The sequence below is a fragment of the Cetorhinus maximus genome, chromosome 2 (assembly GCF_964194155.1).
Source record: "Cetorhinus maximus chromosome 2, sCetMax3.hap1.1, whole genome shotgun sequence".
In the NCBI taxonomy this organism is placed as follows: domain Eukaryota; kingdom Metazoa; phylum Chordata; class Chondrichthyes; order Lamniformes; family Cetorhinidae; genus Cetorhinus; species Cetorhinus maximus.
The window spans coordinates 442,435-464,272 of NC_135880.1; the positions used below are offsets into that span (position 1 = coordinate 442,435).

At 45.3% G+C, this 21,838-nt stretch overlaps 1 protein-coding gene across 1 annotated transcript in view; it reads left to right on the forward strand.

Moving 5' to 3' along the window:
• nup155 (nucleoporin 155) overlaps positions 1–21,838 on the forward strand; it is a 276,126-nt gene that overhangs the window by 237,740 nt on the left and 16,548 nt on the right. Inside the window, exon 28 of the mRNA XM_078557216.1 lies at positions 6,505–6,634. Within this exon, the coding sequence (XP_078413342.1) occupies positions 6,505–6,634 (130 nt within the window). The remainder of the gene's footprint in view (positions 1–6,504; positions 6,635–21,838) is intronic.

Here is a 21,838-nt window from a genome sequence, read left to right on the forward strand (position 1 = left end):
ATGGTAATTTTCCACATTTCCAGTGTTGTAGCTGTACTGGAACAGCTTGGCTAGGAGCACAAGTCTTCAGTACTATTGCCAGAATATCATCAGGGCCTTAACCTTTGCAGTATCCAGTACCGTTTCTTTATTTTATGTGGAGTGAATCAAATTGGCTGAAGACTGGCATCTGTGATGGTGGGGACCTCAGGAGGAGGCCAAGATGGATTATTCACTTGGCACTTCAGGCACTGATGTGAGGATGGGGATATTTGTGGAGCCTCCTCCTCCAGTGAGTTGTTTAATTGTTCATCATCATTCAGGTGATGGCAGAACCTTTTTTTCTTCGTTCGCTGACTGGATATGAGCATCACTGGCAAGGCCAGCATTTGTTGGCCATCCCTCGTTGCCCTTGAAACTGAGTGGCTTGCGAGGCCATTTCAAGGACATTAAACATGATCATGGCTGATCTTGGGCTTCAACTTCACTTTCTGCCCGTTCCTCATATCCCGTATCTCCCTGAGAGACCAAAAATCTGCCTATCCCAGCCTTAAATATATTCAGTGATGGAGCATCCACAACCCTCTGGGTAGGATTCCCCAACCAATAGAAACAATCTCTCAGCATCCACCCCATCAAGTCCCTCAGAATTTTATACGTTACAATGAGGGCAGCTCTCATTCTTCTAAACTCCAGAGAATAAAAGTCCAATTTACTCAGCTCTCATCATAGGACAATCCCCTCATCCCAGGGACCAATTTAGTGAAACCCCACGTGAGGACAAGGTCAAGTATGCTTTTCCCTCTTGTTGGTTCCCTCACCATCTCCCGCAGACCCAGTCTAGCAGCTTATGTCCTTTAGGACTCGGCCAGCTCGGTCAGTAGTGGTGCTACCAACCCGCTTGTGGTGATGGACATTTGAAGTCCCCCATCCAGATGAAATTCTGCGCTCTAGCCACACTCAGTGCTTCCTCCAAGTAATGTTCAACATGGAGGAGCACTGAGATAAAAACAAAAAACTACTGCAGATGCTGGAAATCCAAAACAAAAACAGAATTACCTGGAAAAACACAGCAGGTCTGGCAGCATTGGCGGAGAAGAAAAGAGTTGATGTTTCGAGTCCTCATGACCCTTCAACAGAACTAAATAAAAATAGGAGGGGGGTGAAATATAAGCTGGTTTAAGGTGGGGGAGGGTGGGGGGAGATAAGTTGAGGGTGGGGGGTTGTAGGGACAAGCAAGCAGTGATAGGAGCAGATAATCAAAAGATGTCACAGATAAAGGAACCAAAGAGGTGTTGAAGGTGTTGATATTATCTAAGAATGTGCTAATTAAGAATGGATGGCCGGACACTCAAGGTACAGCTCTAGTGGGGGTGGGGTGGAAAGACTGACAGGGTATAAAAGGTTTAGATTTAAAAATAATGGAAATAGGTGGGAAAAGAAAAATATATAAATTATTGGAAAAAACAAAAGGGAGGGGGAAGAGACGGAAAGGGGGTGGGGATGGACGAGGGAGTTCAAGATCTAAAGTTGTTGAATTCAGTATTCAGTCCGGAAGGCTGTAAAGTGCCTAGTCGGAAGATGAGGTGCAGTTCCTCCAATTTGCCGTTGGGGGGGGTGAAGGGAAGATGTGTTTGGCACCATGTCCGGCTCATCTCCCGCACATCCGCCCTCACGCCTTCTCCTCCCTCCCAGAAACATGATAGGGTCCCCCTTGTCCTCACTTATCACCCCACCAGCCTCCGCATTCAAAGGATCATCCTCCGCCAACTCCAGCATGATGCCACCACCAAACACATCTTCCCTACACCCCCCCCGACGGCATTCCGTAGGGATCGTTCCCTCCGGGACACCCTGGTCCACTCCTCCATCACCCCCTACTCCTCAACACCCACCTATGGCACCTCCCCATGCCCACGCAGAAGATGCAACACCTGCCCCTTCACTTCCTCTCTCCTCACCGTCCAAGGGCCCAAACACTCCTTTCAAGTGAAGCAGCATTTCACTTGCATTTCCCCTAACTTAGTCTACTGTATTCGTTGCTCCCAATGCGATCTCCTCTACATTGGAGAGACCAAACGTAAACTGGGCGACCGCTTTGCAGAACACCTGCGGTCTGTCCGCAAGAAAGACCCAAACCTCCCTGTCGCTTGCCATTTTAACACTCCACCCTGCTCTCTTGCCCACATGTCTGTCCTTGGCCTGCTGCATTGTTCCAGTGAAGCCCAACACAAACTGGAGGAACAGCACCTCATCTTCCGACTAGGCACTTTACAGCCTTCCGGGGTGAATATTGAATTCAACAACTTTAGATCTTGAACTCCCTCGTCCATCCCCACCCCCTTTCCGTCTCTTCCCCCTCCCTTTTGTTTTTTCCAATAATTTATATAGCTTTTTCTTTTCCCACCTATTTCCATTATTTTAAATCTAAACCTTTTATGCCCTGTCAGTTTTTCCACCCCACCCCCACTAGAGCTGTACCTTGAGTGTCCTGCCATCCATTCTTAATTAGCACATTCTCTTAGATAATATTTCTTACAATGTCCCAGACACCACCATCAACATCCCTGGGAATATCCTGGCTCACCGGCAGGACAGGCCCACCAGTGATGTCGGCACAGTGGTAGACAGTCGGAGTGGGAGCTGCCCTGGGACTTTTCAACATTGACTCGGATTCAACACCTTCAACACCTCTTTGTTCCTTTATCTGTGACATCTTTTGATTATCTGCTCCTATCACTGCTTGCTTGTCCCTACAACCACCCCCCGCCCAACTTCTCTCCCCCGACCCCCCCCACCTTAAACCAGCTTATATTTCACCCCTCTCCTATTTTTACTTAGTTCTGTTGAAGAGTCATGAGGACTCGAAACGTCAACTCTTTTCTTCTCCGCCGATGCTGCCAGACCTGCTGAGTTTTTCCAGGTAATTCTGTTTTTGTTATGGAGGAGCACTGATTCATCAGCTGTGGGGGTTGCGAAGTGGTAATCAGCAGGAGGTTTCCTTGCCCATGTTTAACCTGATGCCATGAATCCGAGTCAGTGTTGAAAAGTCCCAGGGCAGCTCCCACTCCGACTGTCTACCACTGTGCCGACATCACTGGTGGGCCTGTCCTGCCGGTGAGCCAGGATATGCCCAGGGATGTTGATGGTGGTGTCTGGGACATTGTAAGGTATGATTCCATGACTATGACTATGTCAGGTTATTGCTTGACTAGTCTGTGGGTCCGCTCTCCCAGTTTTGGCACAAGCCCCCAGAGACGACAGTCCTGGGTTTGATGATGTTGTTTACAGTGGCTAGGTCAATGTCAGCTGTTTGATCCCTTTGACACAACTGAGTGGATTGCTAGGCCACTTCAGAGGTATTTAAGAGACACCTCTTGCTGTGGGTCTGGAGTCATGTCATGAAGCTATTAATGTATATAATATTATTGGAAAATATTTTTCTTTTAAAATAGAGGTTTATTCTGTGGGTGTGCCTTAATTAGATTAAAGCCAGCTAGTCTGGGTACTTTGATGTGTATTAGTTTTGAGACGTAAGAGAGGTAGAGTACATTTGTGTTATTTGAGTAGAAAATTCAAGAAATGGGGTGAAACCTGGCACCGAGCTAGAAGAGACCAAGCAATATATTTATATTACTAATAAAATTGGTACTATGAAAGGGGTTTTATTGTTAGAAGAGGTGGAGTTCAAAGAGGCTGATGATACAATGAGAATTTACATTCAATGAGATGTGCTAGGTGAATCAGAGGGCAGCTTTCGTGATTGAAGGGCAGAGGTAATGTAAGATCAAAGCAGCTGTAAGTCTAAAACTATCTCCACAAAAACCAATGTGAAAGGAACCTCATTTTGAATTTGTAAGTTGAAAATGCTTTGCTTGGTGCCTGGTTAAGTCTATGGGTTGCTGTTGCCTTAGTGGAGATTAGTTTGGGAATTTGTTAAAAGTTATGATAGTAATAATTTTGTAGCCATGTGTATATATTTAATTTGTGTAAATTAATAAAATGTTTCTATTAGTTTAATATAAAACCTCTAGAGAACTGGTGACCTGATTCCTGAATTCAGAGTTGCATCTCAAACATGCCACTTAAAATTATAGGTAATGGCAGTTGTTTTAAAGTTTCCCTCTGGGATTTTTAAATAACTCCACTTTACCGAAAGGCTGTCTCATAAGAAATCACGTGTAGGCCAGACCAGGTAAGGATGGCAAATTTCCCTCCCTAAAAGGCATGAGTGAACCAGATGGATTTTTAGAACAATCAACAATGGTTTCATCGTCATCATTACTGAGACTAGTTTTTATTTAGATTTAGCTTTATTGATTGAATTCAAACTTCACCAGCTGCAGTGGTTGGGTTTGAAACCGTGTTCGCAGGACATTAGACTTGGGATTTTGGATTACTGGTCCATTACTTCTACCCCACTGCCTCTCCCTAAACAAGGGATGTGATGACATTAGAGAGGGTGCAGATAAGTTGCACAAAAATGGTTCCAGGGATGAGGAGCTTTAGTTACGTAGATGGATTGGAAAAGCTGGGCTGTTCTCCTTGGAGGAAAAGGTTGAGAGGAGATTTGGAAGAGCAGTTTGGACAGAGTAAATAAACAGAAACTGTTCCCATTGGTGGAAAGATGAGAACCAGAGGGCACAGATTTAAGGTGATTGGCAAAAGAAACAATGCCAATGTAAGGAAATATTTATTTTCCATGTTGAGTGGTTCGGATCTGGAATGCACTGTCTTAGAGTTCAGTGGAGGCAGATTTAATCATGATTTACAAAATAAAATTGGATCATTATCTGAGGAGGATAAATCTGCAAGGCTCTGTGGAAAAGGCAGGGGAGTGGAATTGCTCTTGCAGAGAAGCCAGTATGCACATGACTGGCGAAATGAACTCTTGTGCTGTAATCATAAGATCATAAGATGCGGGAGCAGAAGTAGGCCATTCAGCCCATCGAGTCTGCTCCGCCATTCAGTGAGATCATGGCTGACCTGATAATCCTCAACTCCACTTTCCCGCCTTTTCTCCATAAACCTTGATTCCCTTGGCCTATCTCTGTCTTGAATATGCTTAACGGCCCAGCCTCTGCAGTAAAGAATTCCACAGATTCACTACCCTCTGAGAGAAGAAATTCCTCCTCGCCTCTGTCTTAAATGGGTGACCCCTTACTCTGAGATTATGCCCTCTGGTCCTCAAGCCTCCCACAAGGGGAAACAACCTCTCAGCATCTATCCTGTCAAGCCCCCTAAGAATCTTATATGTTTCAATAAGGTCGCCCCTCAATATTCTAACCATTCTATGATGTGATGCATCTGAACACCACCACCTGCAAGTTCTCTAAGTCACAAACCATCCTGACTTGGAAATAAAGACAAAATACTGCGGATGCTGGAAATCTGAAACAAAAACAAAAACTGCTGGAAAAACTCAGCAGGTCTGACAGCATCTGTGGAGAGAAAGACAGAGTTAACGTTTCGAGTGCATATGACTCTTCTTCAGTACTTGGAAATATATTGCCGTTCCTTCACTGTCGCCTGGCCAAAATCCTGGAACTCCCTCCCTAACAGCACTGTGGGTGTACCTACAAGCACAGGGACTGCAGCGGTTCAAGAAGACAGCTCACCATCACCTTCTCAAGGACAATAATCAATGTGCAACAAATGCTGGCCTTGCCAGTAACATTCACAGCTCATAAAAGAATCAAACATTAATGTTAACGGCTACTCATCAGCCCACACCTGAATGTTATCCAGCTCTTGCTGCATGCAAGCAAAGACTTCATTATCTGTCAAGTTGCAAACAGTGCTGAACATTGTATAATCTTCAGCAAATGTCCCCACTTTTGACCCTATGTTGGAGAGAAGAATGTTGATGAAGCAGCTGATGATGATTTGACCTATGACACTACCCTGAGGAACTCCTGCAGCAATGTCCCAGGAGCTGAGATGACTGACCCCCAACAACCAAAACCATCTTCCTTTGTGCTGGGTATGCTCCAGCCAGCGGAGAGTTTTCCCCGATTCCCATTGACTCCAGTTTTGCTAGGGCTCCTTGATGCCACACTCCCTCAAATGCTGCCTTGATGTCAAGGGCAGTCACTATCACCTCACCTCGGAAGTTCAGCTCTTTTGTCCATGTTTGAACCAAGGCTGTAATGAGGTCAGGAGGTGAGTGGCCCTGGCAGAACCCAAACTGAGCGTCAGTGAGCAGGCTATTGCTAAGCAAGTGCCGCTTGATAGCACTGTTGATGACCTCTTCCATCAATTTGATTATTGAGATTTGACTGATGAGGTGACATTTGGCAGGATTAGATTTCTCATGTCCAAAAAACAAAAGGGCATCTGTTGGCAATTTGTCATGTAGATGCCAGTGTTGAGGAAGTAGAGGAACAGCTTTGCTCAAGGTTTATTCAGGGTAATGGTCATTCACTGTAAATGACACTGTATAGAGTCACTGTTTCTTCACGAGGGTGTGTTTTATGTTTTATTTAGTACTCTGATAGTAATGATTTGTTTTCCTCCGTACAACAGCACTGAGATCTCACTACAACAAAGGATCGAGTACATTTCTCGGGCCATCCTTAGTGCCAAAAGTTCCACTGCAACATCATCACAGGCTGCTGATGGCGAATTTCTACATGAGCTCGAAGAGAAAATGGAGGTGAGAGACTCAGTACACAAGAGAACTGTATTGTCCTGGGAAACCTTCCTGAAAAAAGGACAAAACTAAAGACTTTGTATCTGAATGCATATAGCATTTAAAACAAAACAGATGAACTGATAACTCAAATAGAAATAAATAAGTATAATCTAATAGTCATTATAGAGACATGACTGCACAATGACATAGATTGGGACCTGACTATTGAAGGGAAGATGACTTTTAGGAAGGACAGGAATCTAGGAAAAAGTGGAAGGGGGGACTCTCTTCATTAATGCTAGTATGACCGCATTAGATGGGGATGACCTAAATTCAGGAAAGCAGGATATAGAAGCTGTTTGGGTAGAGATGAGAAAGTGCAAAATGTCACTTGTGGGAGTGCTGTCCAAGCCCTCAAGCAGTCGTCATACGGTAGGAAAGGGTATAAAGAAAGAGATGATGGGAGCTTGTCGGAAAGGTACAATGATAATCATAAGGGATTTTAATCTACATATAGGCTAGAAAAGTCAAATGGGCAAAGGTAACCAAATGAGTTCATAGAATGTTTTCAGGTTAGCTTCTTAGAACAGCACTTTCTGGAGCCAAACAGAGAGCAAGCTATACTTGACCGGCATTATGCAACAGCATAGGATTAATTGATGACCTCATAGTAAAGGTGCTGCTGGGTAGCAGTGATCATAATATGGTTGAATTTTACTATCAGATCAGCCATGATCTTATTAAATGGCAGAGCAGGCTCGAGAGGCTGAATGGCCTGCTGCTGTTCCTTGTTTGTACAATAGGGGATTCCATTGTCAGGAGATTAGACAAGCATTTCTGTGGCTGTAAATATGACTCCTGGATGGTGTGTTGCCTCTGGTGCCAGGGTCAAGGATGTTACGGAGTGACTGTAGGCCATTCTTCTAGCGAAGGGTGAACAGCCAGAGGTTGTGGTTCACATTGGTACCGATAAGGAGGATGAGGTCCTGAAAGCAGATTTTAGTGAGCTAGGAAAGAAATTAAAAAGCGGGACCTCAAGAGCAGTGATCTCAGGATTACCCCCAGAGCCACTGCTAGTGAGCTTAGGAATAGGATTGGACGGTTGAACACATGGCTGGAGAATTGGTGTAGGCGGGAGAGCATCAGATTTCTGAAGCATTGGGACTGATTCTGGGGCAGGTGGGACCTGTACAAGCTAAATAGGTTACACATTAACAGGACTGGGACTGATGTCCTCGCAGGAGATTTGCTAGAGCTGTTGGGGAGGGTTTAAACTAGCTTGTCGGGGATGGGAACCTGTGTGGTAGCTCCAATTGGAAGGCAGTAAAGCTGGTAAAGTTAAGGGCACTCTACCTGAATGCACCCAGAGTTTGCAGCAAGAGGTAAATGGGTGTGATCTAATTGTCGTAACGGAGGGTGGTCAAGACTGGGAACTGAATATTCAAGCATATTGACATTTAGGAAGGACAGGCAAAAAAAAAAGAGATTTTGCACTGATAATAAGGGATGCGAGCAATACATTTTTTTTAACGCATTCACAGGATGTGGGCTTCGCTGGGTCAGGCAGCATTTATTGCACATCCCTAATTGCCCTTGAGAAGGTGGTGAGCTGCCGTCTTGAACCTCTGCAGTCCATGAGGTGCAGGTACATCCACAGTGCTGTTAGGGAGGGAGTTCCAGAATTTTGACCCAGCGATAGTGAAGGAACAGCAATATATTTCCAAGTCAGGATGGTGAGTGACTTGGAGGGGAACTTCCAGGTGATGGTGTTCCCATTCTATCTGCTGCCCTTGTCCTTCTAGATGGTCGTGGTCATGGGTTTGGAAGGTGCTGTCTAAGGAGCCTTGGTGAGTTCCTGCAGTGCATCTTGCAAACGGTACACACTGCTGTTACTGTGTGTCTGTGGTGGAGGGAGTGAATGTTTGTGGATGTGGTGCCAATCAAGCGGGCTGCTTTGCCCTGGACAGTGTCAAGCTTATTGAGTATTGCGGGAGCTACACTCATCCAGGTAAGTGGGGAGTATTCCATCACGCTCCTGACTTGTACCTTGTAGATGGTGGACAGGCTTTGAAGGAAGTGAGTTACTCATCGCAGGATTCCTAGCCTCTGACCTACTGTTGTAGCCACAGTATTTATATGGCTAGTCCAGTTCAGTTTCTGGTCAATGGTAACCCCCAAGATGTTGATAGTGGGGGATTCCGTCATGGTAATGCTATTGAATATCAAGGGGTGATGATTGGATTCTCTCTTGTTGGAGATGGTCATCACCTGACACTTGTGTGGTGTGAATGTTACTTGCCACTTGTCAGCCCAAGCCTGGATATTGTCCAGGTCTTGCTGCATTTGGACATGGACTGCTTCAGTATCTGGGGAGTCACGAATGGAGCTGAACATTGCGCAATTACCAGCAAATATCCCCACTTCTGACCTTATGAGGGAAGGAAGGTCATTGATGAAGTAGCTGAAGGTGGTTGGGCTGAGGACACTACCTTGAGGAACTCCTGCAGTGAAGTCCTGGAATTGAGATGACTGACCTCCAACAACCACACACATCTTCTTTGTGTGAGGTATGACTCCAACCAGCAGAGAGATTTCCCCATAATTCCCATTGACTCCAGTTTTGCTAAGGCTCCTTGATGCCACACTTGGTCAAGTGTAGCCTTGATGTCAAGGGCAGTCAGTCACTCTCACCTCACCTTGGGAGTTCAGCTCTTTTGTCCATGTTTGAACCAAGGCTGTAATGAGGTCAGGAGCTGAGTGACCCTGGTGGAACCCAAACTGGGCGTCAGTGAGCAGGTTATTGCTAAGCAAGTGCCGCTTGATAGCACTGTTGATGACCCCTTCCATCACTTTACTGATGATAGAGAGTAAACTGATGGGGCAGTAACTGGCTGGTTGGATTTGTCCAGCTTTTTGTGTACAGGACATACCTGGGCAATTTTCCACATAGCCGGGTAGATCCCAGTGTTGTAGCTGTACTGGAACAGCTTGGCTAGGGGCGCGGCAAGTTCTGGAGCACAAGTCTTCAGTATTATTGCTGGAATATTGTCAGGGCAGTGGTAGTTCCCACCGATACTGTCATGGGCAGATGCATCTGCAGCAGGCAGGTTGGTGAGGATGGGGTCAGGTATGTTTTTCTCTCTTGTTGGTTCCCTCACCATCTGCTGCAGACCCAGTTTAGCAGCTGTGTCCTTTAGGACTCAGCCAGCTCGGTCAGTAGCGGTGCTACCGAGCCACTCTTGGTGATGGACATTGAAGTCCCCCACCCAGAGTACATTATGCGCCATTGCCACCCTCAGTGCTTCCTCCAAGTGGTATTCAACATGGAGGAGCACTGATTCATCAGCTGAGGGAGGGTAGTACGTGGTGATAGGCAGGAGGTTTCCTTGCCCATGTTTGACCTGATGCCATGAGACTTCATGGGGTCCAGAGTTGCTGTTGAAGACTCCCAGGGCAACTCCCTCCCGACTGTTTACCACTGTGTTGCCACTGCTGGGCCTGTCCTGCCGGTGAGACAGGACAGGACATACCCAGAGGGGTGGTGATGGTGGTGTCTGGGACATTATTTGTGAGATATGATTCCGTGAGGATGACTATGTCAGGCTGTTGCTTGACTAGTCTGTGAGACAGCTCTCCCAATTCTGTTGGTAAGGGTCGACTGGCCTGCAATTGCCATTGTCGTTTCTGGTGCCTTGGTTGGTGCCAGGTGACTTTGTAGCGGTTTGTTACAACTGAGTGGTTTGCTAGGCCATTTCGGAGGGAACTTAAGAGTCAACCACATTGCTGTAGGCCAGACCAGGTAAGGACAGCAGATTTCCTTCCTAAAGGACATTAGTGAACCAGATGGGTTTTTACAACAATCGACATTAGACTTATAATTCCAGATTCTTGTTGAGTTCAAATTCCACCATCTGACGTGGCGGGATTTGAACCCGCGTCCCCAGAGCATGACCCTGGGTCTCTGGATTAGTAGTCCACCGATAATACCACTACAACATTGCCTCCCCTAAATTAGTAAGTGAGAATCTCAAATCGGAAGAACAATGTATGGAATTTGTTTGGGTGGAGCTAAGAAACAGCAAGGGCAGCAGACATTGGTTGGAGTTGTTTATGGGCCACCAAATAGTAACAGTGATGTTGGGCATGGTATTAATCAGGAGATGAGAGAAGCATGTAGCATGGGCAAATACAGCAATCATGGGTGCCGTGGGAGGGGGTTGAGGTGTCGGGGGTGATGGAGGAGTGGATCAGGGTGTCCCGGAGGGAATGACCCCATAAAGAGACAGGCATATGGGGTATGTGGAACATTCCTAGTTCCAGTCCTACTCCGGCCCCCTCCCACAACTCTTTCTCCGGTACATCGATGATTGCTTTGGTGCTGCTTCATGCTCTTGTCTGGACCTGGAAAAATTTATTAATTTCGCTTCCAATTTCTACCCCTCCATCATTTTCACATGGTTCATCTCTGACACTTCCCTTCCCTTCCTTGATCTCTCTGTCTCAATTTCTGGTGATAGACTGTTCACCAATATTCATTACAAGCCTACCGACTCCCACAGCTACCGTGGCTACAGCTCCTCACACCCCGCTTCCTGTTAGGACTCCGTCACATTCTCTCAGTTCCTTCGCCTCCGTCACATCTGTTCTGATGATGCCACTTTCCAAAACAGTTCCTCTGACATGTCTTCCTTCTTCCTAACCGAGGCTTTCCACCCACGGTGGTCGACAGGGCCCGGCCCATCTCCGGCGCATCCTCCCTCATGCCTTCCTCTCCTTCCCAGAACCATGATAGGGTCCCCCTTGTCCTCACTTATCACCCCACCAGCCTCCGCATTCAAAGGATCATCCTCCGCCATTTCCGCCAACTCCAGCATGATGCCACCACCAAACACATCTTCCCTTCACCCCCTCCCTTACGGCATTCCGCAGGGATCGTTCCCTCTGGGACACCCTGGTCCACTGCTCCATCACCCCTACACCTCAACCTCTTCCCACAGCACCTTCCCATGTAACCGCAAAAGGTGCAACACCTGCCCCTTTATTTACCCCTCCTCACTGTCCAATGGCATAAACACTCCTTTCAAGTGAAGCAGCATTTCACTTGCACTTCCCTCAACTTAGTCTACTGCATTCACTGCTCCCAATGCGGTTTCCTCTACATTGGAGAGACCAAACGCAGACTGGGTGACTGCTTTGCGGAACAGCTTCGGTCTGTTCGCAAGCATGACCCAGACCTTCCTGTCGCATGCCATTTCAATACACCACCCTGCTCTCATGCCCACATGTCCGTCCTTGGCCTGCTGCAGTGTTCCAGTGAAGCTCAGCACCTCATCTTCCGAATAGGCACTTTACAGCCTTCCAGACTGATTATTAAGTTCAACAATTTTAGATCATGAACTTTCTCCTCCATCCCCACCCCCTTTCCAATCCCCCTTTTTTCCATTAATTTATATAGATTTATCTTTTCCCACCTATTTCCATTATTTTTAAATGTATTTCCATCCATTGTTTTATCTCTACCTTTTAGCTTATTTCGATCCCTTCCCCTCACCCCTCCCCCACTAGGGCTATCTGTACCTTGCTCATCCTGCTTTCTACCCTTAACGTCACCTATTAGCACATTTCTTAGCTAATATCACCACCTTCAACACCTTTGTACTTTTGGCAATCTCCACCTATCGTTGGCCCTCTATCCAGCTCTACTTGTTCCACCCCTCCTTAAACCAGCTTATATTTCACCTCTCTTCGATTTTTCCTTGGTTCTGTTGAAGAGTCATACAGACTCGAAACGTTAACTATGTTCCTTTCCGCAGATGCTGTCAGACCTGCTGAGTTTTCCCAGGTATTTTTATTTTTGTTTTGGATTTCCAGCATCCACAGTTTTTTGCTTTTATCACAGTATTCTTAGCCTCTGACCTTCTCTTGTGGCTACAGTATTTATATGGCTAGTCCAGTTCAGTTTCCAGTCAATGGTAATCTCCAGGATGTTGTGCTACGACCGCAGCTAATGTTATTCATTGAGCAGCCAAATCCCAGAGGGAAATTTGACTTACTGATCATCACTTTTTTTTTGTACTTTGAAAGCAAGGGGATAACTACTGATCACAGAAGCATAGAACCCCAGTTTAACACTTTTAGGATTTTAAAATTAAAAGATTTATTAACAAGAAGGAAAAGAAACTTAAACACACAAGATTAAAACAGTCTTACAAAACATTCCCCAAAAATGACCCACTCGGCCAGAACACACAAGTAAACTACTTGGCAACAGCCCCCTTATGGATTTTTAGCCATAAAAATCCAGTAGTATTGCCCAAGGCAAAACTGCTGCAAGTATACCACACGACTTCTCACTCTCTTCCACTCTGCTGTGAAACCGAAGGAAGTTCAGAAACAGGCTGCTTTCAGAAAAAGACTTTTCTGGTTTGAAACTGGATGGCTGCTTCAAGTTCACAACTTTTCTCAGCACAGAGCTGGTCCCAGGACATTTCCCCCACAGCCAACACAACTCAACTAAACATCTTTCCATAAATATCCTTTTCCCCTTTGATCTGAGACTCTATTGTTCTAAGCACCTCTTTGAATTCAATTTTTCCAAAATGTAAAAATCTTTCATGTCTCCCTATTGCCTCCACTTTAGGGTAAAGTAAATATACGTACAAGGAGCAGGAATGGGCTATTCAGCCCTTGGAGCCTACTCTGCCATTTAATAAGATCATAGCTGATCTGATAGTAATCCCCTTGCTTACTAAGAATCTATCCACCTCTGCCTTAAAAATATTCGAAGACTCTGCTTCCACCACCTTTTCAGGAAGCAAGTTCGAAAGACTCATGACCCTCTGAGTGAAAATTTTTTGCCTCATCTCCGTTTTAAATAGGCAACCCTTATTTTTAAACAGTTTCCCCTAGTTGTAGATTCTCCCACAAGAGGAAACATCCTCTCCACATCCACCCTGCCAAGACCCCTCAGGGGATAGAAACATAGAAAATAGGAGCAGGAGTAGGCCAGTCGGCCCTTCAAGCCTGCTCCGCTATTCATCATGAACATGGCTGATCATCCAACTCAATAGCCTGCTCCTGCTTTCTCCCCATATCTGTTGATCCCTTTAGCCCCAAGAGCTATTTCTAACTCCTTGAAAACATACAATGTTTTGGCCTCAACTACTTTCTGTGGTAGCGAATTCCACAGGCTCACCACTCTCTGGGTGAAGAAATTTCTTCTCATCTTAATCCTCTCTGGCCACAGGAGAGATGCCACAGGACTAGAGGACAGCTAATGTGGTACCATTATTCAAGAAGGGTAGTAGGCATTAAACCAGGGAACTATAGGCCAGTGAGCCTAACATCAGTAGTCGGGAAACTTTTGGAACAAATTCTGAGGGATAGAATTAATCTCCACTTGGAGAGGCAAGGATGAATCAAGGATAGTCAGCATGGCTTTCTTAGGGGGAGATCATGTCTAACAAATTTGATTGAATTTTTCGAGGAGGTGACTAGTTGTGTAGATGAGGGTAGTGCAGTTAATGTAGTCTACATGGACTTCATTAAAGCTTTTGAAAAGGTCCCGCATGGGAGAATGTTAAGAGCCCGTAGGATCCAGGGCAATTTTGCAAATTGGATCCAAGAGTTGCAGGAGGCAGAGGGCCATGGTCGAAGATTATTTTTGTGACTGGAAGCCTGTGTCCACAGGGTTGGCACTGGGTCGCTTTCTGTTTGTAGTGTACATTAATGACCTAGACATGAATGTAGGAGGTATGATCAGTAAATTCGCAGATGACACAAAAATTGGTCTTGTGGTAAATAGCGAGGAGGAAAGCCTTCGACAACAGATGATATAGATGGGCTGGTCAGATGGCTAGAGCAGTGGCAAATGGAACTTAATCCTGAAAAGTGAAAAGTGATGCATTTTGGGAGGACTAACAAGGCAAGGGAATACATAATGAATGGTAGGACCCTAGGAAGTACAGAGGAACCTTGGTATGCATGTCCATAGATCCTTGAAGGCAGCAGGACAGGTAGGGAAGACGGTTCAGAAGTCATATGGGATACTTAGTCAAGGCATTGAATACAAGAACAGGGAGGTTATGATGGAGCTGTATAAAACATTAGTTGGGCCTCACCTGGAGTACTATGTGCTGTTCTGGTGGCCACACCAGGAAGAATGTGATTACATTGGAGAGGGTGCAGAGGAGATTCACCAGGATGTTGCCTGGGCTGGAGTTTTTCAGCTATGAAGAGAGACTAGATAGGCTAGGGTTGTTTTCCTTAGAGCAGAGAAGGCTCGGGGGGACCTGATTGAGGTGTACAAAATTATGAGGGGCGTAGATAGGAAGAAACTTTTCCCCTTAGTGGAGGGATCAATAACCATGGGGCATAGATTTAAGGTAAGGGGAAGGAGGTTTAGAGGGGATTTGAGGAAAAAAAATTTCACCCAGAGGGTGGGGTGTATCTGGAACTCACTGTCTGAGGGGGTGGTAGAGGTAGGAACCCTTACAACATTTAAGAAGTATTTAGATGAACACTTGAAACGCTATGGGCCAAGTGCTGAAAAATGGGATTAGGGTAGATAGGTGCTTGATGACCGGCGTGGATACAATGGGCCAAACGGCCTGTTTCCGTGCTGTAAAACTCTATGACTAAAGTCCAGTGGAAATAAGCCCAGTCTGTCCAACCCTTCCTCATCTTATCCCAGGTATCAATCTTGTAAACCTCCTCTGAACTGCCTCAAATGCATTTACATCCTTAAAGAAGGAGATCAAAACTGCACACAATATTCGTGGTTCGGTCTCACCAATGCCCTGCATGAGCATAATATCCTTACTTTTGTATCAATTCCCCTCGTAACAAATGGGATTAGAGTGGTTAGGGATAGTGGATAGAAAGATAGGAAAGGAGATGGGGTAGCGATATTGGTTAAGGAGAGCATTGCAGTGCTGGAGAAAGAGGATGTCCCAAAGGGTTCAAGGACAGAATCAATTTGGCTAGAGCTGAGGAACAAAAAGGGCTCAATTAAATTGCTCGGTGTAGTCTATAGACCACCAAATAGTGAGAAGGATGTAGGAGAACAAACCTGCAGGGAAATAGCAGAGAGATGCAGACTTTATAGAGTAGTTATAATGGGGGACTTTAATTGCCCAAATGTAGACTGAGGCAGTGGTAAGGTAAAGGGCGGAGAGGGGCAAAAGTTCTGAGATTGTGTTGAGGAGAATTTTCTATAACAGTAAGTGTCCAATCCAACAAGAAAAGACGCACTGTTGGACCTGGTTCTTGGAAATGAGGTGGGCCAAATAGATCAAGTGTCAGTGGGGGAACATTTAGGAGACAGTGATCATTGTATTGTACGTTTTAGGATGATGATAGAAAAGGATGATAGGCAATCCAGAGTAAAAATAATTAATTGGACAAGAGCCGACTTCAATGGGGCAATAATGGAGCTGGGCCAGGTAGACTGGAATGAAAGATTGGCAGGAAAAACTGTAGCTGAACAATGGGTTACCTTCAAAAAAGAGATAGTTCGGGCACAGTCAGGGTATATTCCATCGAAAGGGAAAGGTAGGGCAAACAAATCCAGAGCTCCCTGGATGAAAAAGGAGATTGAAATTAAGATGATGAAGAAAAAGTGTGCTTATGACAGGTGTCAGGTAGAAAATACAATTGAGAACCAAGAGGAATACAGAAGGTTCAGAGTGGAGGTGAAAAAGCAAATTAGAGAAGTGAAGAGGGATTATGGGAAGAGACTGGCAGCCAAAATAAAGGGGAATCCCAAAGTCTTCCATCGACATATATATAGCAAAAGGGTGGTAAAAGGAGGAGATGGGGGGATTAGGGGCCTAAAAGGGAATTTACACATGGACGAAGGGGCCATGGCTGAGGTATTAAATGAATACTTTGCATCCGCCTTTACCAAGTAGGTAGATGCTCCCCAGGCCATGGGGACAGACAAGGAAACTCTGTCACTAGAAGGGTCCAAAATTGATAAAGAGTAAGTGTTGAATGGACTGTCAGTACTTAAAGTTGACAAGGCACCGGGGCCGGATGTGATGCAACCAAGGATTATGAAGGAAGTGAGAATTGAAATTGCAGGGGACCTGGCCTTAATCTTTCAGTCTTCCCTAGACTCAGGGGTGGTGCCAGAGGACTGGAGAATTGCAAACATTACGCCCTCATTCAAAAAAGGTTGTAAAGATAAGCCCAGCAATTACAGACCAGTCAGTTTAACTTCAGTGGTGGGCAGGATTATTCGGGAAAGAATTAGAAGCCACATGGAAAAATATGGGTTGATAAGGAAGAGCCAGAATGGATTTCTAAAGGAGAAATCATGTTTAACTAACTTGCTGGAGTTTTTTGAAGAGGTAACAGAAAAGGCCGATGAGGGTAATGCTGTTGATGAGGTGTACATGGACTTTCAAAAGGCATTTGACACAGTGCCACACAACAGAGATAAGTTACTGCTCATGGAATAAAAGGGACAGTAGCAATGTGGATACAAAATTAGCTGAAAAATAGGAAACAGAGAATAATGGTCAATGGATGTTTTTCAGGCTGGAGGAAGGTTTGTAGTGGAGTTCCCCAGGGGTTGGTATTGGGAAGCATGCTTTTCCTGATATAAATTAATAATCTAGATCTTGGTGTGCAGAGGACAATTTCAAAGTTTGCGAATGATACGAAGCTTGGGAGTGTTGTAAACTCTGAGGAGGACGGTGTGGAACTTCAATAGGACATAGACAAGTTGGTGGAAGTGGGCAGATGGGTGGCAGATGAAGTTCAATGCGAAGAAATGTGAGGTGATGCATTTTGGTAGGAAGAACATGGACAGACAATATAAAATAAGGGGTGAAATTTTGAAGGGGGTGCAAAAGCAAAAAGACCTGGATGTATATGTGCATAGATCATTGAAGGTGGCAGAACAGGTGGAGAGAGCAGTTAATAAAGCATATAGTATCCTGGGCTTTATTAAAAGGGGCATAGAGTACAAGAGCAGGGAGGTTATGCTGAATTTATAAAAGACACTTGTTAGACCTCAACTGGAATATTGTTTACAGTTCTGGGTGCCACATTATAGGAAAGATGCGAACACATTGGAGAGAGTGCAGAAGAAGCTTACAAGAATGGTTCCAGGGATGAGAAATTTCAACTATGAGGTTAGATTGGAAAGGTTAGGACTGGTCCCCTTGGAGAGAAGAAGGCTAAGAGGAGATTTGATGGAGATCTTTAAAATCATGAGGGGGCTGGACAGAGTAGATAGAGAGAAGCTGTTCCCACTCGTAAAAGGATCAAGAACGAGAGGGCACAGATTTAAAGTGATTTGCAAAAGAGGCAAATGTGACTTGAGAAAAATCTTTTTCACACAATTGAGTGGTTCAAGTCTGGAATGCATTCCTGGAAGAGTGGCGGAGGCAGGTTCAATCGAGGCATTCAAGAGGACATCAGATATAGAAACAATGTGCAGGGGTAAAGAGAAAAAGCAGGACAATGGCACTAGGTCATAATGCTCATTTGGAAAGCTGGTGCAGACACGATGGGCTGAATGGCCTCCTGTGCCATTAAAATTCTGTGATTCAATTGAAAGTGAGACTGGGAATTAATACTGGAAAATAAAGAGATGGCAGATGAACAGGTATTTTACACCGTTCTTCATTATAGAGGATATAAGTGACATCTTAGAAATAGATGTAAATCCGGAAATGGGAGGGAGGAACTCAAGAAAATTACAATCACCAAGGAAGTGGTATTGAGCAAATTGTTGGAGCTGCGGGCTGACCAAATCCCCGGGTCCTGATGGACTTCATCCTGGGGTCTTAAAAGAATTGGCCATTGCGATAGTTAATGCGTTGGTTTTTATTTTCCAAAATTCCTTAGTTTCGGGGAAGATTCAATTAGTTTGGAAAATAGCCATAATGTAACTCCTTTATTCAAAAAGGGAGGGAGACAGTGTGCTTGCATGAGCAAGGGGCAGCCACATTATTAGGTGTTTATTATAGACCCCCGGATAGTCAGCAGGAAATTGAGGAGCAAATATGTGCACAATTTGAGGTGTGTAAAAACAATAACAATAGGGTAATTATATTAGATGATTTCAACTTTCCAAACATTAATTGGGATAGACATAGTGTTAAGGGCTTGGATGGAGTAGATTTCTTGAAATGTGTACAGGAGAACTTTTTAGGTCAATACGTAGAGGGTCCAACAAGGGACGGTGCAGTGCTGGACCTAATTCTGGGGAATGAAGCCGGGCAGGTGGCTGAGGTGGTGGTGGGGGAGCATTTTAGTGATAACGACCACAACATGGTACAGTTTAAGCTTGTTATGGACAAAGAAATAGACAAGTTGCAAAAAAATGTTTTGGATTGCAGGATTATTTTAGTAAAATAAGGCAGGATCTGGCCAAGGTAGACTGGGAACAGCTACTTGTGGGGAAATCTAAAGAGGAACAGTGGGGGGGCATTCAAAAAGGAAATGGAACAGGCTCAACATGTTCCCTCTAGGATGATAGGAAGGAGTAACAAGCCCACAGAACCATGGATGACCAGAGATATTCAGGATACAATGAGAAGGAAAAGAGAGGCTTTTAGCAGGTACAAGGGAAGCAAATCAGTGGAAGCAATAGTGGAGTACAGAAAGTGCAGGGTGGAGCTTAAGAAAGCAATTAGGAGAGCAAAGAGGGGATATGAGAAAGCTCTGGCTGGTAAAAGTCGGGAAAATCCCAAGATATTCTATAAGTATATCAATGGGAAGAGGATACGCAGGGAAAGAGTAGAGCCCATAAGGGACCAAGGGGGCAATCTACTGGTGGAGCTTGAGGACATTGCTAGAGTGTTGAACGAATACTTCACATCCATCTTCACCCAAGAGAATGAGGATGAAGGTATGGAACTCAGGGAGAGAGACTGCGAGGTTATTGAGCAAATTGATATAGGGAGTGACAAGGTATTGGAGGTGTTGGCAGGCTTAAAAGTGGACCAATCTCCAGGTCCGGATGATTTGTGTCCCAGACTGCTGAGGGAGGCAAGGGAGAAGATCGCAGGGGCTCTGACCCAAATTTTTAATTGCTCTCTGGCCATGGGGGAGGTGCCAGAGGACTGGAGAACAGCTAATGTGGTTCTGCTCTTTAAGAAGGGCTGTAGAGAGAAAACAGGGAACTGCAGGCCAGTGAGTCTCACGTCAGTGGTAGGGAAACTATTGGAAAAAATTCTGAAGGAGAGAACCTATCTCCACTTGGAGAGGCAAGGTTTGATCAGGGATCAGCATGGCTTTGTCAGAGGGAGGTCAGGCCTAACAAATTTGATTGAATTTTTTGAGGAGGTGACCAGGTGTGTAGATGAGGGTAGTGTAGTTGATGTAGCTTGTATGCATTTCAAGGTCCCACATGAGAGACTTATAATGAAGGCAAATGCACATGGGACACAGGATCATTTGATGAGGTGGATTCTAAATTGGCTTAGTTGTAGGAGACAGAGGGTGATGACAGAAGGATGCTTTAGTGGCTGGAAGCCCGTGTCCAGTGGCGTACCACAGGGACCTGTGCTGGGTCCCTTATTTTTCGTCATTTATATAAACAATATAGATGACACTGTGGGGGGTAGGATTAGTAAGTTTGTGGATGACACAAAGATTGGCCGGGTGGTTAACAGTGAAGTTGAGTGTCTTGGGCTACAGGAAGATATAGACGGGATGGTCAAATGGGCAGATAAGTGGCAGATGGAATTTAACCCTGAAAAGTGTGAGGTGATACACTTTGGAAGGAGTAATTTGACAACGAAGTGTTCAATGAATGGCATGCCACTAGGAAGTTCTGAGGAACAAAGAGGCCTTTGGCGTGTATGTCCGTAGACCTCTGAAGGCGGAGGGGCATGTTAGTGGGGTGGTGAACAAGGCATATGGGACACTTGCCTTTATCAATCGAGGCATAGATTACAAAAGTAAGGAGGTCATTTTGGAGTTGTATAGAACCTTGGTGAGGCCACAGCTGGAGTACTATGTGCAGTTCTGGTCACCACATTATAGGAAGGATGTGATTGCACTGGAGGGGGTGCAGAGGAGATTCACCAGGATGTTGCCTGGGGTGAAACATTTAAGCTATGAAGAGAGGTTGGATAGACTTGGTTGTTTTCATTGGAGCAGAGAAGACTGAGGGGCGATCTGATGGAGTTGTACAAGATTATGAGGGGCATGGACAGGGTGGATAGGGAGCAGCTGTTCCCCTGAGTTGAAGGGTCAATCATGAGGACAGGAGGTTTAGGGGGGATTTGAGGAAAAGTTTTTTTTACCTAGAGTGTGGCAACTGTCTGGAATGCGCTGCCTGGGAGGGTGGTGGAGGCGGGTTGCCTCACATCCTTTAAAAAAAATACCTGGATGAGCACTTGGCACATCATAACATTCAAGGCTATGGGCCAAGGGCTGGTAAATGGGATTAGGTAGGTAGGTCAGGTGTTCCTCACATGTCAGTGCAGACACGATGTGCCTTCTGCATTTTGAGATTCTGAGAGTCAGGGAGTGAGTTACTCGTTACTGGATTCCTAGCTTCTGACCTGCTCTTGTAGCCACAGTATTTATATGGCTAGTCTAGTCCATTCCAGTTTCTGGTCAATGCTAACCCCCAGGATGTTGATAGAGGGGGATTCAGTGATGGTAATGCTATTGAACATCAAGGGGTGGTGATTAGATTCTCTCTTGTTAGATTTGGTCATTGCCCGGCACTTGTGTAGCGTGAATGTTATTTGCCACTTGTCAGCCCAAGCCTGGATATTGTCCAGGTCATGCTGCATTTGGACATGGATTTGTACCTGAGGAGTCAAGTTTAAAACGTCCCCCACAGTGCTTGTGAATACCCCTGCGAGGATATTGGTCCTGGTGGGATGCAATCCGTGCAGCTTGTACTCATCCCATCTTCCCCAGAATCGTTCCCAATGCCTCAGGAACCTAAATCCCTCCCTCCTACACCATCTCTCCAGGCACACATTCATCAGGTCTATTCTCTTATTCCTGATCTCACTCGCACCTGGCACAGGGAGTAATCCTGAGATTACTACTTTTGAGGTCCTGCTTTTTAATTTATTTCCTAGCTGCCTATATTCTGCTTTCAGGACCTCATCCCTCTTTCTACCTATGTTGTTGGTACCAACATGGACCACGACCTCTGGCTGTTCAACCTCCCCCTTCAGAAAATCCTGCAGCCGGGAGGCAACATACCATCCAGACGTCTCGCCTGTGGCCACAGAAACGTAT